Source organism: Typopeltis vanoorti, chromosome 11 (assembly GCF_054136105.1).
Source record: "Typopeltis vanoorti isolate ZY-2024b chromosome 11, IOZ_Tvanoo_1.0, whole genome shotgun sequence".
NCBI classification, from domain to species: domain Eukaryota; kingdom Metazoa; phylum Arthropoda; class Arachnida; order Uropygi; family Thelyphonidae; genus Typopeltis; species Typopeltis vanoorti.
In genome coordinates, this window is record NC_143559.1 from 112,637,584 (window position 1) to 112,652,318 (window position 14,735).

General features: G+C 36.0%; 1 protein-coding gene across 1 annotated transcript in view; it reads right to left on the reverse strand.

Moving 5' to 3' along the window:
- LOC150101953 (piercer of microtubule wall 1 protein) overlaps window positions 1-14,735 on the reverse strand; it is a 122,562-nt gene that overhangs the window by 14,096 nt on the left and 93,731 nt on the right. Inside the window, exon 5 of the mRNA XM_090400908.1 lies at window positions 11,882-12,018. Coding sequence (XP_090257034.1) covers window positions 11,882-12,018 — 137 coding nt within the window. The remainder of the gene's footprint in view (window positions 1-11,881; window positions 12,019-14,735) is intronic.

The window sequence follows — 14,735 nt, forward strand, 5'->3', positions numbered from 1 at the left end:
GAATTGTTAAAGAAAGTAAATGAAAACACACTTAATGACCTAAAGGTTATTTTTAATAACATCTATGATTCAGGATACATCCCTGATGATCTAAGGAAATCCATCTTTGTCACTATTCCCAAAATTCCAAGAACTTTTGAATGTTCAGAATATAGACTAACAAGTTTAACAAGCCATGTTACAAAATTACTACTGAGAATAATCTAGAAAGAATAAAAGGCACTTTGTCAGTAGAAATAGAAGACACTCAATCAGGTTTTCAAAAAGACAAAGGTACAAGAGAAGGAATCTTCAATTTGAAAGCATTATGTGAAAGAAACCTTGACAACCAGAAAAGCATATATCTTTGTTTTATTGATTACACCAAAGCATTTGATTCAATAGATCACAAGAAATTAATACATATCCTACAGAATAATGGGTTAAAAGGAAAAGATCTACGTATAATTACAAATATATACTGGAATCAAATGGCCTCAGTAAGATATAAAAATATGTGTTCTGGCAACTTTGAAATCAAAAAAGGAGTAAGGCAAGGATGTGTCTTAATCACCCTTACTGTACAATATATATAGTGAGCAAGTTTTTAAAAATATTTCAGAACTGGAGGGTGTAAAAGTCGGAGGTAGGAACTTCAACAACTTCAGGTATGCAGATGACACAGTTCTTATTGCTGAATCTGAAGATGCTCTTCAAAACTTAATCACAGAAATTTACAACAGAAGCTTAGACATGGGACTAATTATTAAGTGCATGATTATATCAAGAGAACCAATAAATAAGAAACAACATAACTGTTAACAAAAAGAAAATTGAACAGGTTTAGTCTTTTATATATTTGGGACAAATGTTTACAGACAGAGGAAATTCCCTTAAAGAAATAAAAAGAAGAATAGAGATAACAAGAAAAGCCTTTACTGATATGAAAACTGTTCTAACATCCAGAGACATTAATATAGACACAAGAAAAAGATCCTGTTAATATATCATCTCCTTCATTCCAGATACTCCTGGCATTTAGTATAAAAAATAAAAATGTCACTGTTTCTATATCTATCATTATCCCCTCCAGACTCCACTTGATTCAGCATTACCTGATGCATTCCCCTTCTCCCAAGCACCTATTCCCACAAGAGGCCACACCTGCTACCATCCACCCTGATAATTCACACTGCCTCTCAGGTCATTCATGCTCACTATCACAATCATCTCATCTCATCCCATCCATCCTTCCTTTCACCCCGCTTAATTGTCATAGCCATACTTACTATTGTTTCTCCAGGCAAACTCTCCTCAAGCATTCTATCTTGCACACCACGGATCATTGTCTCCATTCATCACACCTCTTACCACTCTGTTCTTCTTTGCCCATTTGCATCCCTCACTCTCTCTCCTCTAACACTTTCTTTCTTTGTTCCCCTACTTATCCTATTGTCCTGGCATCTCTTCATCCCTGGTTCCAGCACTTGCTCACATTTTTCTCCTTATCTCTCTTCTTCTATCATTCCCATAATTCTCTCTCTCACTCCTACTCTAATTCACTTTGCATTCATCATTTCCAGTTTCTTAACCTCTTCTTTCACACTTCTCAACCCCTTTCACCTCCACAAGCTATCTGCTCTTGCTCTTCATTCATCCACCCAACTAAGACCATCTCTGAAAACTTCAAGATTCAAATTTACCTCATTCCCCACTTTCATTTTTTCATTTAATTCCACTTGTTATCCTCACCCTTTATCATGCTACTTGTCTCTCTAGTCAGTATTCTCCTGCCTCTGACACAACACTGTCGAGGTCTGTTATACTAATCTCCAACTCACAAAGTTCTTCCCATTTCCTACATTTTCCGCATAAATGCAATCCCCTATCTCTCGCCTGACACACATCCATTCAAGGACTATCCAAATGTAGTCCTTAAATGGAGAAAGACTTGGTGAGAAGCCATTAGTAAACTGAGCTGTGACTACTGCCATCATTCAAATAGAGCACTAAGAACTACTATACTAAAAATTTTATGTTTTTAAGTACAAATTTCCCAACTGCAAATTACCCACAGACTATGCTTTACGTTATGTAATTTAAAGTAGAAAACTAATAAAAAATAATGAAACTTATCTTTTTTTTTCTTTGCTGCTACCTCTAAACGCATACAACTCTGACCTCACCTCTCTGTAAGAATCAGTAAGAAATTAGCTAAGCAAAAGTAATGGGAAGACTTTGGTAAGAACATAGAAAATAAATATCAGGAAGGTGGTAAAATTCAGAAATGGAGGAAAGAGTACTGTAAAAGGAATTAGAGATGATAAAGGGAACATTGAAACTGAAGATAAAGACATTCTTGATGTATGGAGTAATTACTTTGAAAGATTGCTAAATGAAACAAGGTGGCAGCATAATGATAGCATGAAAACACTCAAGTGGAATGCCATCTGGAATATATATCTGTACATGAAAGCAGAAGAAGCTATCACAAACCTGAAATGTGGAAAGGCAGCTGGAGTAAATGATATTTAACCAGAAATGCTAAAATAGAGAGGTATAGTGTACACTGGCTATACTGCATATTTCAGAGAGGCTTGTCAGGGGGTCAAATTCCAGATGATTTGAGTAGAACGCTCATAGTACCTATCTATAAAAAAGGGAATAAAACTGAATATGAGAATTACAGAGGAATTTCTTTACTAAGTGTTCCTGGTAAGATTTATGAAAGTAGAATTTCATTTTAAGAGAAATAGTTGAGAAATCATGGGAATATAACAAGGATCGGTTATATTTCCATGATATTACCTTCACCACAACTCCGCATATACAGATTGGCCTATAATTTGAAGCTATATCACCACCTTTATGCAGTGGAACAATTTTACTCTCCTTCCTCTCCCTTGGAACCTGTGCTGTTTTAAGACTCTTATTAACACGTTCGCTGCCAACTACGAGTATACTCGTAGTTCGTATATGAGCTTCACAAGCCAACTACGAGTATACTCGTATGTCGATTTCCTGACCTCCTATGCCAAACACGAGTTAACCCTTAGTATAATTACCCTTAATTTGGACCCTTGGATTCTGAATAAAGTGGAGAGCACGTCTGGGGGCTTGATAGAAGGGAAATAATTTCAACTAAAATTTAGTATATTATGTATGTGCCTCAGAAGCCAACTACGAATATACTCGTATGTCGATTACCAACCTTCTATGACAAGCGCGAGCTCATCCGTAGTATAACACGTAATTTGTAAATCAATTTAAAACTGATAAAAATCAATAAAAATAATAAAATGAAATCAATAACATAAAAACCAATTTATTCAAATTATGAATGATACACTTTAAAACAATATTCCATGCATAATGGTGCTTTTTCCTGGCAAACAGAACAATAATAACAAGTTTCGCGTCGTTGTTTGTTCAGTGTACATAATCGGCATGGCTTTGTCGGCGAATATTTTTTTCTGTAGATGTTAAGATTTCCAAATAATGAAGATCCCGAATCCTGCTGATAATCTGTGATGCTGTAAGCTTATCTATTCCAACAAAAAACTGAGATAAATTGATCTCTAAATTTTAACGCAGTCATTGTATTTCCAGTAATTATATTATAAAATTTATGCGCATTTTGAATGTATACATCAAAAATGCGTATTGCCAACTTCTTTGCCCATCTAATTGTCTTTCGTAAGGGGGAATAGTAAGAAAGCATTTGATCAGAAAGATCGATGCCTGACATACCCAAATTATAGTCCCTAACAATATGTGGCTATAACTGAATTTTACCATTCCGATTTTTTGCTTCAACCATTTAAAATTTGTGCATATTCATTAAATTCATCATCGTTCATATTAGCATAAACTTCTAATTCTTTATCAGTAAGTTTTCTTTTACTGGTCATGGTGAAAGGTTTTTAGAGACTAGAGACAATAAACACATTTGTCAGCGCATGTAATATATGGGTGGGGGTGATACGAGATTACTCGTGGTTGGTGTATGAAACAAAATTCTGTCTGATAAGCCGGCTACGAGATTACTCGTAGTGACCTTGAAGACGCGAAAGCGCTTGGCGTGCGGGAACAAACTATGCCCGAGGAGCGTGGTAGCGAACGTGTTAAACAGGCATGCCAATGCTACTTCCAATTCCCTGGAACATTCCCTTAAGATGTGTGGTGATATGTCATCAAATCATATTACCTTATTGACATCAAGTTTATTTATTTTCTCAAATACCTCCTGCTCACTCACAATTAAGCCATCTTCCCCTGTGTCCTCTACACTTAAGTTCCTCATGATTCCACCCTGATCAGGATGAAACACCCTTATAAATTGATCACTGAATATCTCAACAATGTCTTCTGCAGTTACTATTCTACCATTTTCATCCATTAACATCATCATTCTTCCTTCTATTCATTGTAAAAATTATGGAAAGAAGTACCATGTTAGAGTAAAACTTAAGTTTAATATAAACCAAAATAATCAATCAAAGTTTCCACCTTCACGTTAAGGTCACCATCTGGAGTATACACATACAAACAAAGAAACAAGCTGAAACACAATCCACATGGTATGCTAAAGTTACATTGATTTGGTCAACCATTTAAACTACTGGCCTACCTCTGGTGGGGAAAAAAAACTTACTATATCAATGCTCATGTCCTGTTATTATTATGATCTATTTGGTTACAAAAATAAATTAAGCTAGAGAGCAACATGTTCACAGAAAGTTACTCATATAAGTATACATATAAAATGGATGGTGGCCAATAAAAGCTGAAATAATTGCTTAGAGCGTCCCAAAGTCAGGGTTTGCTGGAAAACTAACATGGTAGTTGTTTCTATAGTTTTTATAATAAAGGAAAGTATTCTTCCTTCTACTTGCAACATATCTAAAAAATTCTCTAGAGTTTTTCTTGGTCTGATTTGCCAATTTTTGCTCGTATTCCACTTTTGTTTTCCTTACTAACTGAGTCACTCTCCTGGCTTGTTCTTTATACTCTTCATGTAACTAATTATTACCATTATTCTTCTTGTACTCCCTCCAAAGTACCTTCTTCTTCCAGATTTCATGCTTAAGCCCCTCATTCATCCATTTTACACCTTATTCAGCCTTTTGGCCTTTGGAATACTTTCACACATTGATGCTGTTATGTATTTCTTTATCAGTTTCCATGCAGCATTTATTTCCTTACCATCAGCTCCTTATTCCATGCTATGGCTCCAAGCTGTCTCCTAAGCTTGTCATAATCACCATAATCAACTCTTGATCCTCACATACCCTCCTTTGCACGCTGCCTGAGATAGTTATCTCTCAAGAACTCAAGAAATTCATTTTCCTTATTTCCAAATGCTATCCCTTCATCCAATCTATACCGTCATAATTAAAGTTGCATATAATAATTACCATTCCTTTATTCACTAATCCAAGCTGTTTATACATTTCTTCAACACCACCCTCCACATTCCCTGCCTATAGTATCATCACTCACACCACACTGCCTCATAATCATTGCCACTTTTTCCCTCATTCATGTCAACCTTATGTGGACATAATTTCCTTGCTGTCATCAGCAGCATTTCTCCTTCTTGTCCTTTCTATCCTTGTGAAAAATACTGTATCTTTCTATTCCCAATAGGATATCATCTTCATTCAACCATATTTCACTTATTCCAATGATTTTGGGGCAAATAAACTCAATCATTGAAACCATTTCATCTCCCTTATTTCTGATACTTCTGGCATTCAGAAAATTTTTCAAAAACTTTTTGCAGGTACTGACAGTAGACTAACTAATTCTTCTCCAATTTTCACATCACCTTTCTTTGGGATTATAATTATCATTGCTTCTTTTCATTGTTTAAGTATATTTTCATTCCCTAGCACATTGTTAAAGATCAGTTGCAGTTTATTAGCAGTGGTTTCTTTAGCTGTCTTAAGCATTGCTGTTGCTATATTATCGATGTCCATGGCTTTCAACTTTTCATCTTCTCTATTACATTCATTATTTCATTTTTAGATATTGGTTCTAATGTAATATTTAAATCTATGCTTATAGGAAGTTCTTCCATTATCGAACTTCTAATCATGTCAGGTTATATGTACTTATTTTCTTTCATCAGATAACATGTATATAAAAGAAAACAAGAGAAGTCCATCACTAATGCTGACAAATGTATTCTTAGAGGTTTGTTTAGCAAAATCAGATTATACTTATGAAACTGAATATTAAAAGTGAGTTATTATGGGATACTTCAACTTCAGAGACATATATGAGCAGAAGGAAAGATCACATTACAGGAAGGAAGTGGAATTCATACCAGGGGGTGAATGCTGATCTTGAAATTCACGCTTGCTCTTATCATTCAGGGAGGGAGAGGTGCGATTGAAGTCTGATTAGCGGAATAATGAATTACTGACCATTTAAAACTATATATTTAGAAATTTATGTGCATTTACTCATACAAATACAACATTTATTTACAAATAATATTCTATCTTTTTCAATTTAGCTACTTGAATACAAATTCTACCCTATAGTTCTTCTTTATGAACTGGTCAATAATATCATCATAAAAAGTTGGTTGTAACTTAATTTTCCCAAGCCACACACTTGTAAAGGCTGGCTGAAGCTCACTGGTTAGAGCTACTTTGACTGCGTATGGCCTTGTGTTTAAGACGACGTGAAGAGAGCAGAAATGGCTATGCGCACGTGTGAAATCACAGTGCTGCTGCGAGGACCTGGAAGCTTCTCCAACCGAGCAAGCCAAGGTAGCTTTGACTAGACGAGCAAGCACCGGCCTTCGATACACAACACAAAACTCAATTATTGCCATGCAAGCTTAAGACATCTTCTGTCTACAAAAATAAAAGCCTAAATGGAATTCTCCTAAATGCATGCATTTATTAACAAATAAATATTACTTCTTTTTCAATTAATGAGCTTGCGCAGCATGCATAGCAAGCATGGAGAATTTTCCCCCGATTCATACACTTACTGAGAGATAATTGCTTGAAGCAGAATGTGATGGGGGAGTGGGGAAATCAGGGTACCAGAGTGTCGGATCTGGTTATAGGATCAGAAGATCTGTCAATAACAAAGGTGGCTCGATTACCTCCAACTGGGAAAGGTGATCTTGTGGTCAATTTGGGAGATAGCAAAACATGTGGGAATTCCAATTAAGAAAGGGGTATATGTGGAACTATAAGGCAGGTGATTATGATACACTAAGGAGGCAGCTTGGAGCAATACCATAGCATAAGGATCTGAAAGGGAAGTATGTTCATAATGATGGGGAACAGACAGTCAAGAGATATCTGGATGAAGCAGTATGACTGAGTTGAAAAAAAAGAAAAAGTGCAGGATATTGTAAAGAGAAAGGTGATCAGCTCACTTATGAACAGTACAAGGATCAGGCAAGAAAAGTGACATGGTAAGGAAGGCGAAATCAGATTATGGAAAGAAATTAGCCATGCAGGCAAAAGGAAATCCCAAAGAGTTTTTTCATTATGTTGCAAGTAGAAGGAAGAATGACTATGGAAGGATAACTTCAATTAATGCAGAGGGTACAGAGGCAGACAAAATTGTTGAGCTACTGAGTAACCACTTTGCAGGGGTATATCATCCAAGTTGAAGATATTGTAATAGCAGAGGTGACAGAGACTGATGTGAAAACAGAGATTAATGAATTTAGAGGTTTAAGTTTCAGCTCTGAAAAAGTCCCAAGCAAGTGGAAGGAGGGCAAAATAATTTCTTTGCATAAAGGAGGATCTAAGTCTGTGGTAGCGAATTATAGAGCAATCAGAGTCTCAGGAGTGGTGGTAAAAGTACTGGAAAAGTTGGTCAAAAAGAAAATTCAGAAGTAGGTGGATAAGAATGTGATACTCTGAGGGGCAGCATGGCTTTGTGAAGAGTCGGTTGTACCTTAGTAATCTACTAACGTTTTATAATAGAGTGACAGATGAGTTGGATAAAGCGAATGGCTACATGATAATACTGCTGGATTTTGAAAAGCCATCTGTTATGCAAACTGCAACACATGGGGATGGATATAAAACTGATGATATGGATGAAAAGAAGGTTGATGGACAGATATCAAAATTAGTAGTGGAAGAGCAGAATCCAGGAAAATACAGGTGACTAGTGGGGTGCCACAGGGTTCTATTCTTTAACTACTGTTGTTTAATTTGTACATAAATAATATAGGAAGTAATTTGAAGGGCGATATTCAGTTGTTTGCTGATGATACAAAGTTGGATAGTTTAATAGTTAATCAAGGTGAAGTTGACAGAGCTTGCAGGATGATTTAAACAGGCAAAATATAATTATAAATGTGGAAAAGTGTAAAGTTATGCATTTTGGAATACAAAGATTACAAGCTTTGTACCACACTGGGGGAAATTTATTCCAGGAAATTGATAAAGCCAGTAATTTGGAGATAGCAGTAGATAGAGAGGTGAAGTTTAGAGGGCATATTGCTAAAGTAGTGTAAAATCTCACACGATAAGTTAATTTAGTTAACTTGTCGGGCTCAATTTTATAAGGGTATCAAATCAAAAATAATATGGAAAATAAGACATATAAATGTTCTTTGAATATAAATTACCTACTTTGAAATAAAGTAGTTAAATGTATGTATTAAATGTTACCTGTATAACTATAGTGTTTAAAAATAGAGGAAATGGATTATGCCTTATTAACATAGTAAGTCAGCAAGAAATATAAAAGAAAGGTTCGCAACAACTTGCGAACAAATTAAGCACCTAAAACAAAGACTTTCAGCAGGAGAGAACCCGAGTGACATCATCGTGCCAGAGGGTAATGACGGGCACTTCAGAATAGGAACAAAGAATGAGAAGGGTATTTAAAGCTGGCTTTTTGTTCTTTTTTTTGGCTGTATTGGAAGAGAAGAGACGAGGATTATGAGCTCATGGCTGGAAGTTTGGTAGTTTGTCCCTCGTGACCCTGACGGTTATCATCGGAGCTTCTTCGACAGTGAGTCTCCCTGAAGTTTCCTAGGCAAGTCTGCCAATGTGTCTGCAAAATCAGAAGTTCTCCAGATGCCTACTAATGTCATCAACAGGCATTCATCAGCAGAGAAAGAAAAAAGGAAGGATGTCGTTTGCTACTCAGGCCAAAACAACCTTGACGATATAACGAGTATAGAAACGTCCAAGTTAAAGAAAGACGTATCCATATCACGGCAAAGATTCCAGATGTCTGGATAGAAATCTTATTCGTGGTAAAGGACTGTTTATAAAGAGAAGAACTGTGAGTAAGCACATCATATCGATGTTTCCTGGATTGTAGATATGTAAAATTTGTATTTAAATATGTTAAGTAAGTGTCTGTGCTAAATTTTGTGAAATACTGAGTAGAGTGTCAGAGTGGCATAAATGTATATGCTAGATTTGTGTAAGGTAAAATTCTGAAGTTAGCCATGCTGGGAGAAACAGTTATTCTCCAATGTTTGTCTCGTATGTATTGTATAATACTATGTAGTGCGTTAGGGCTGCGTGAACGCAGAGTGTATATGTATGTTTTAATTGTATAATGTATTTTCTGGAGTTAGCTATGCTGGGAGAAACAGCTATTCCCCACTATGTGTCTAGTTTGTAATCTCAATTTTTTTTTGTTAGAACAACAATTTGATCTGATCATTGGCAATGCAACACATACACAGGTCCATAATCTTAAAAAAGATTATGGACCTGTGTGTGTGTGTGTTATAGTTCGCACACCATTTCTAGATCCCTTCTTGGCTTGATGCCAAGAATAGTCGATTCATGCTGAAGGGGAGAAAGAAATGAAGGACGTACGAATTGGTCGCCAACATGTGAAATCATGTGCTTTCTTGTCTGTCGCTGTACTAGTACTAGCTTGATTTTTGTTGTTCTCTTTTTTGCATTTTTTTTTATTATTAATTTGTATGATGGATCCAGTACAGTCAACAAGTTCTATTGTTACACATTTCAGTAGCTCTTGCAAAAGAATATTGAATAATGTGCTGACATTCTGCGAAAAAGAATCGTCAGAAGGCCATCTTCTTGTTCCCCTTTCTCAAGTCATAAAACGTGCAAGTGCAATTGCGGGCGTATCTGAATCGACTGTTAAAAGAATTTGTAGGGAATCAAAAGGTGAAGGTAAGCCAAAATTTAAATCTCCTAAAAAAAAAGCGCCAGAGAAAGAAACCATCGAAACCGTAGCTTTGAATGATTTTGATGTAGAAGTTATAAGAAGAGCTATTCACGAATTTTACGTGGTCGAGAAAAGAGTGCCAACTGTTCCAAAATTGATTCCTGTGCTTAAAGAAAAAATTAATTTTCCTTGGAAAAGAGAAACTTTAAGGAAAATACTTCATGAAATCGGATTTTGTTTTAAAAAGTCCCAGAATAAAAGGAAACTTATCATGGAGCGAAGTGACATTGTTTTATGTAGAACGCAATATTTGCACGTATTAACACTCTACGTACATTTTTCCAACTGTTATACAAGCAAAATAGTTACACTTTAAAAATAGCAATGTTCGTAAAAGAAAAGCTAAATTTTACGACATGTAATAATAAACAAACTGAGTTTGTTTATTATTACATCCCAGAAGACAGACTGATTACCCTATTATCGGAATGGATTCTCCTTTTTCTGACATGCGCAGAAGTGTCGAGGGACCCCAAATCGGTGGGCGAACTATAGTTAGATATTGCCACGACTTGTTATATGGTTAAGAAAACTTTGACTAGATTTTGTTTTTATTCCAGTTCATTAATTTCTCACTCTCTATTATTCTGTCTGTCTGGCGTAGTCGTAAATCAAATAAATTTGTCAGGCCAAAGAGTGCAAGAAATTAAATATACCGCAATCGTATAGCTGGCGATAGCTAATATTAGAGTCTGCTTTATGTGCAGTAGGAACAAAGGACAAGGGCAGGAAGAAAGGTGGGGAACAAAATTTAAGATAGAGAAGCTTAGTAAACTAAACTCATCATAAAAAAATTTTCGTTAAACTGGCATAGTTAATGGAATGATAGTATAAAAAAAATATAAGAAGAATAAAGGGCAAAATAAATTAAGTAAATAGAGTAAAGGTCAATAATAAGAAGGTTAATAGTAATTATCGAAGAACAAATAAAAAATTTACAAAGGCGCACCTAAGAAGCAATAACAACGTACATTAATAGAAAATAAAAAAATCGTACAATTTTACAGTAGTCAGGATAATTCATAGGATTACTTGGTTACTGAAGAACACTAACAAACAGAGATAAGGGAATTATCATTTCTCTTTATAAAGACTTGATATGACTGCATCTGGATTACTGTGCTCAGGTCTGGGTTTCTTGGGGATGAGGATGTGATGGAGAGGATCCAGAGGCAAGTGATCAAGATGGTGAGTGGTCTGTGGAATGCTCTCTATGAGGATAGATTGAGGGTTTGTGGATTGCAAAAGTTGGTTGATAGGTGAAAAATGGAAATATGACAGAAATGTTTAAGTTACTTAAAGGATTTTATAGGATTAATACAAAGGAAATATTTCAGCACTTAACTAGAGGGGGCACAACAAGAGGTTATCCCTGGAAGTTGGGTAGGAGTATGGTTATCAAGGGTATAAAGAGTAGATTTTTTGCCTGTAGAAAGAGTGGTGGAGTGGGTTGGCCGAGTCAGTTGTGAGTGCTTTGTTTGTTTAATAGTTTCAAGGATAGGTGTATGATAATTATTGCGTTGATAGTTTGGGTCTCCCATGATGATGCTTAGGCCTCTATGGAGGTGTCCATGCAATAATAATAATAATGATTATTTTTCAAATGTGTTTTGTTTCCTTTTACTGAAGTACATTAATACTAAAATCTTAACTTGTAATAAGTATTATTTAAAAAACTATAATTTTACCTCACCTCAGTAAACTGAACTGTACATGGAAAGTAGGTGACTGGCACAGTATGAATACTAGGCGGCTGACTACCATAATCCATTGATGTAGTTTTAAAAAGAGGATGATGTCGTCTGTGAGGCCAACCTCTTATCCAACTTGCTGGAAAGAAAAGTAATTTCTACAGCAACATTTTTTAAGTTCTAAAATATTTCACTTGAAATTAAGTTCTAAAAATTAACTTATTCATCAGGCCAAAATCTAAATAACTGATGAATAAGTTAATTTTTACTAAAACGTTATGATCATTTCCACAGCAGGGAAGTGAAAATGTTCTTGAATACATTTAAAGAATATTTACCTACTGACCACCACTATCCTTACTTTGGAAGGACATTATCCTGTTTTTGAAAAGCTTAGTGTCCTTAAACCTTTGCCTCTCCAATTCATTTTAACACTTTAGAAGTGTGCAAAAAAAGTTCTTATGAACATAAAAATATTTACAAAAGAAATGGAAATGTTACTGTGCTACTATACAAACAAATTTATGCAGTTCACCAAAAAGAAACAAAGTAAAACATATGTATTTGCGCATTAACTCAAAATACATATGAGTTAATATAGTATCATAAATTTCATAAAAAGGCTAATTGGGTAATCTTACAACAAATCTCCTACATCATTCAACTTACCATGAAACAATAGCAGCATTATTATTATCAGAGACCTTAAGAGAGTCAAGGCCTCATTGAGGGAAGTCACATGTCACCCACATTGGCTTAATGTGTTTTCCTAAATTTAACACTAAATGAACTAACTATTTTGATATGTAAACTGTTGACTCACTCACTTCCTGCTCTGAGAGAGAAGAATCTAATTTCATCCCTTTCTCAACCAAACGCAAACTTATCTTCCATGAATGCCTCCATTTGTCTTCTCCCCTTGCATACAATGAAAAATTCATCAAACTGATATCCTATAATATCCTTTCATCTATCGCTCCTGTTTACGAGTGTCTGCAGTATATATACTCTCAATTTATCCTCAAAATCTATATTCCATAATCCTGATATCATCTTTGTATCTCTTCTTCGTAACATTTCTACTGCTTCTTTATTCTGTCAGAATCCAGGAGACCAAATCTGCATGCAGTAGTTCAGGTGCAGTCATATCAAGCTTTGTAAAGAGACAAAATGAGTTCTTTATCCTTACATGTCAATGTTCACTTTACCATTGCAATTATCCTCTGGGTTGTATTTGCAATTTTTATATGACCTTTGACCTTCAAATTTCCATCCAGCATAACACCAAGATCATTTTCCTCATCAATTTCTTGTAACATAATCCCACCAGTATAATATGCTGTTGGATATCTCAACATGCCCAAGTGCATAACTTTATGCTTACTAATATCAAATTGATAGCTATTATCATTCCCACATTTCCAGTCTATTCAAATTATTCTCTAAGTGCTGGAATCAGCACTTACAGAATGATTCAGCATTGGAATCAGCATTGCTAATTGCCCTTCTTATCTTTGCATCATCAGTAAACAAATGAACATTTCTTGTTAGGGTCTTCCCAAATGAGAAATGACTGATCCCTGAGGTGCACCACAGGTTACCTTAAATATGACAGTAGTATACACCTTCTATATACTACTTCTGATACTGATCTGTTATTCGCTCACTAAGTCAATAGTTTATATTCAAATCCAAAATTCTCCAGTTTATGATTCAGGCCTCGATGGAGTTAAAAGACTCATCATGGGAGGCCCATCCCAGAAAACACAAAATCTATCATACCATTCCTTGAACTCATTGACTGTTTGTGCTCTCACTTCTTGTCCTCACTCTTTCCTTCTGATGGGTCAGTAGTTACACGTAGGTTTTTTACCATCCTGTACAAAGGAAGCCACATACATTCTTTCCTTTCCCGCGGGATCTTTCCTGAGCCAAAATTCAAGTTATACAAACATGTCAAGGGCCAGTTCAGCTGGACATTTCTTTAGCATACATACTGATATATCATTTGTACAGAGAGAGAAAGCAAGAAGCCAAGAGAGTTGTGGCACAGGCGAAGGCCATGGCATATCAAGATCTGTATGATCAATTAGAAACAAAGGAAGGACAGAGAAAAATTTACCAACTAGCGAAACGTAGAAATAAAGCAGCAAAGGACATCTTACATGTGAGGCAGATCAAAGACACTGAAGGAAGAGTATTATGGAGGGATGTGGACATAAGAAACAGATGGAGAATATACTTTGAATGACTTTTGAATGAGGAAAATGCAAGGACTCACAGAGAAGATGGGCAGCCCTCTGAGGGGATGGTGCAGAACATCAGTAGAGTTGAAGTGACGGAGGCCATGAAGAGGATGAGGAATGGAAAATCGGTGGGATCTGACAGGATTCCAGTGGAGGCATGGAAGGCACTGGGGGAAGAGGGAATTGACCTGCTGTGGGACCTGTTCATGAAAGTTTGCCAACAGGAAATCAAGTTTCGAGAGAAACGACAGGAGCTATATCTGGCATTTATTGATCTGGAGAAAGCATACGATAGAGTACCAAGGCAAGAAGTCTGGAGGTGTCTGAGGGAGAAGAAGGTTCCAGAGAAATATGTCAGGTTGGTGCAGGAGATGTACAGAAATGTGAAGACAAGTGTTTGGACCTGTCTGGGATAGACAGAAAGTTTTCAAGTAAGGCTTGCATCAAGGGTCAGCATTAAGTCCGTTTCTGTTTAACATTATGATGGAGGTGGTGACGGAGGAGGTGAGAGAAGATGCGCCTTGGACAATGTTGTATGCAGATGACATCTTGCTGTGTGCAGATTCAAGAAAAGAAGCGAGAATTAAACTGGAAAGATGGAGAAAAGTAC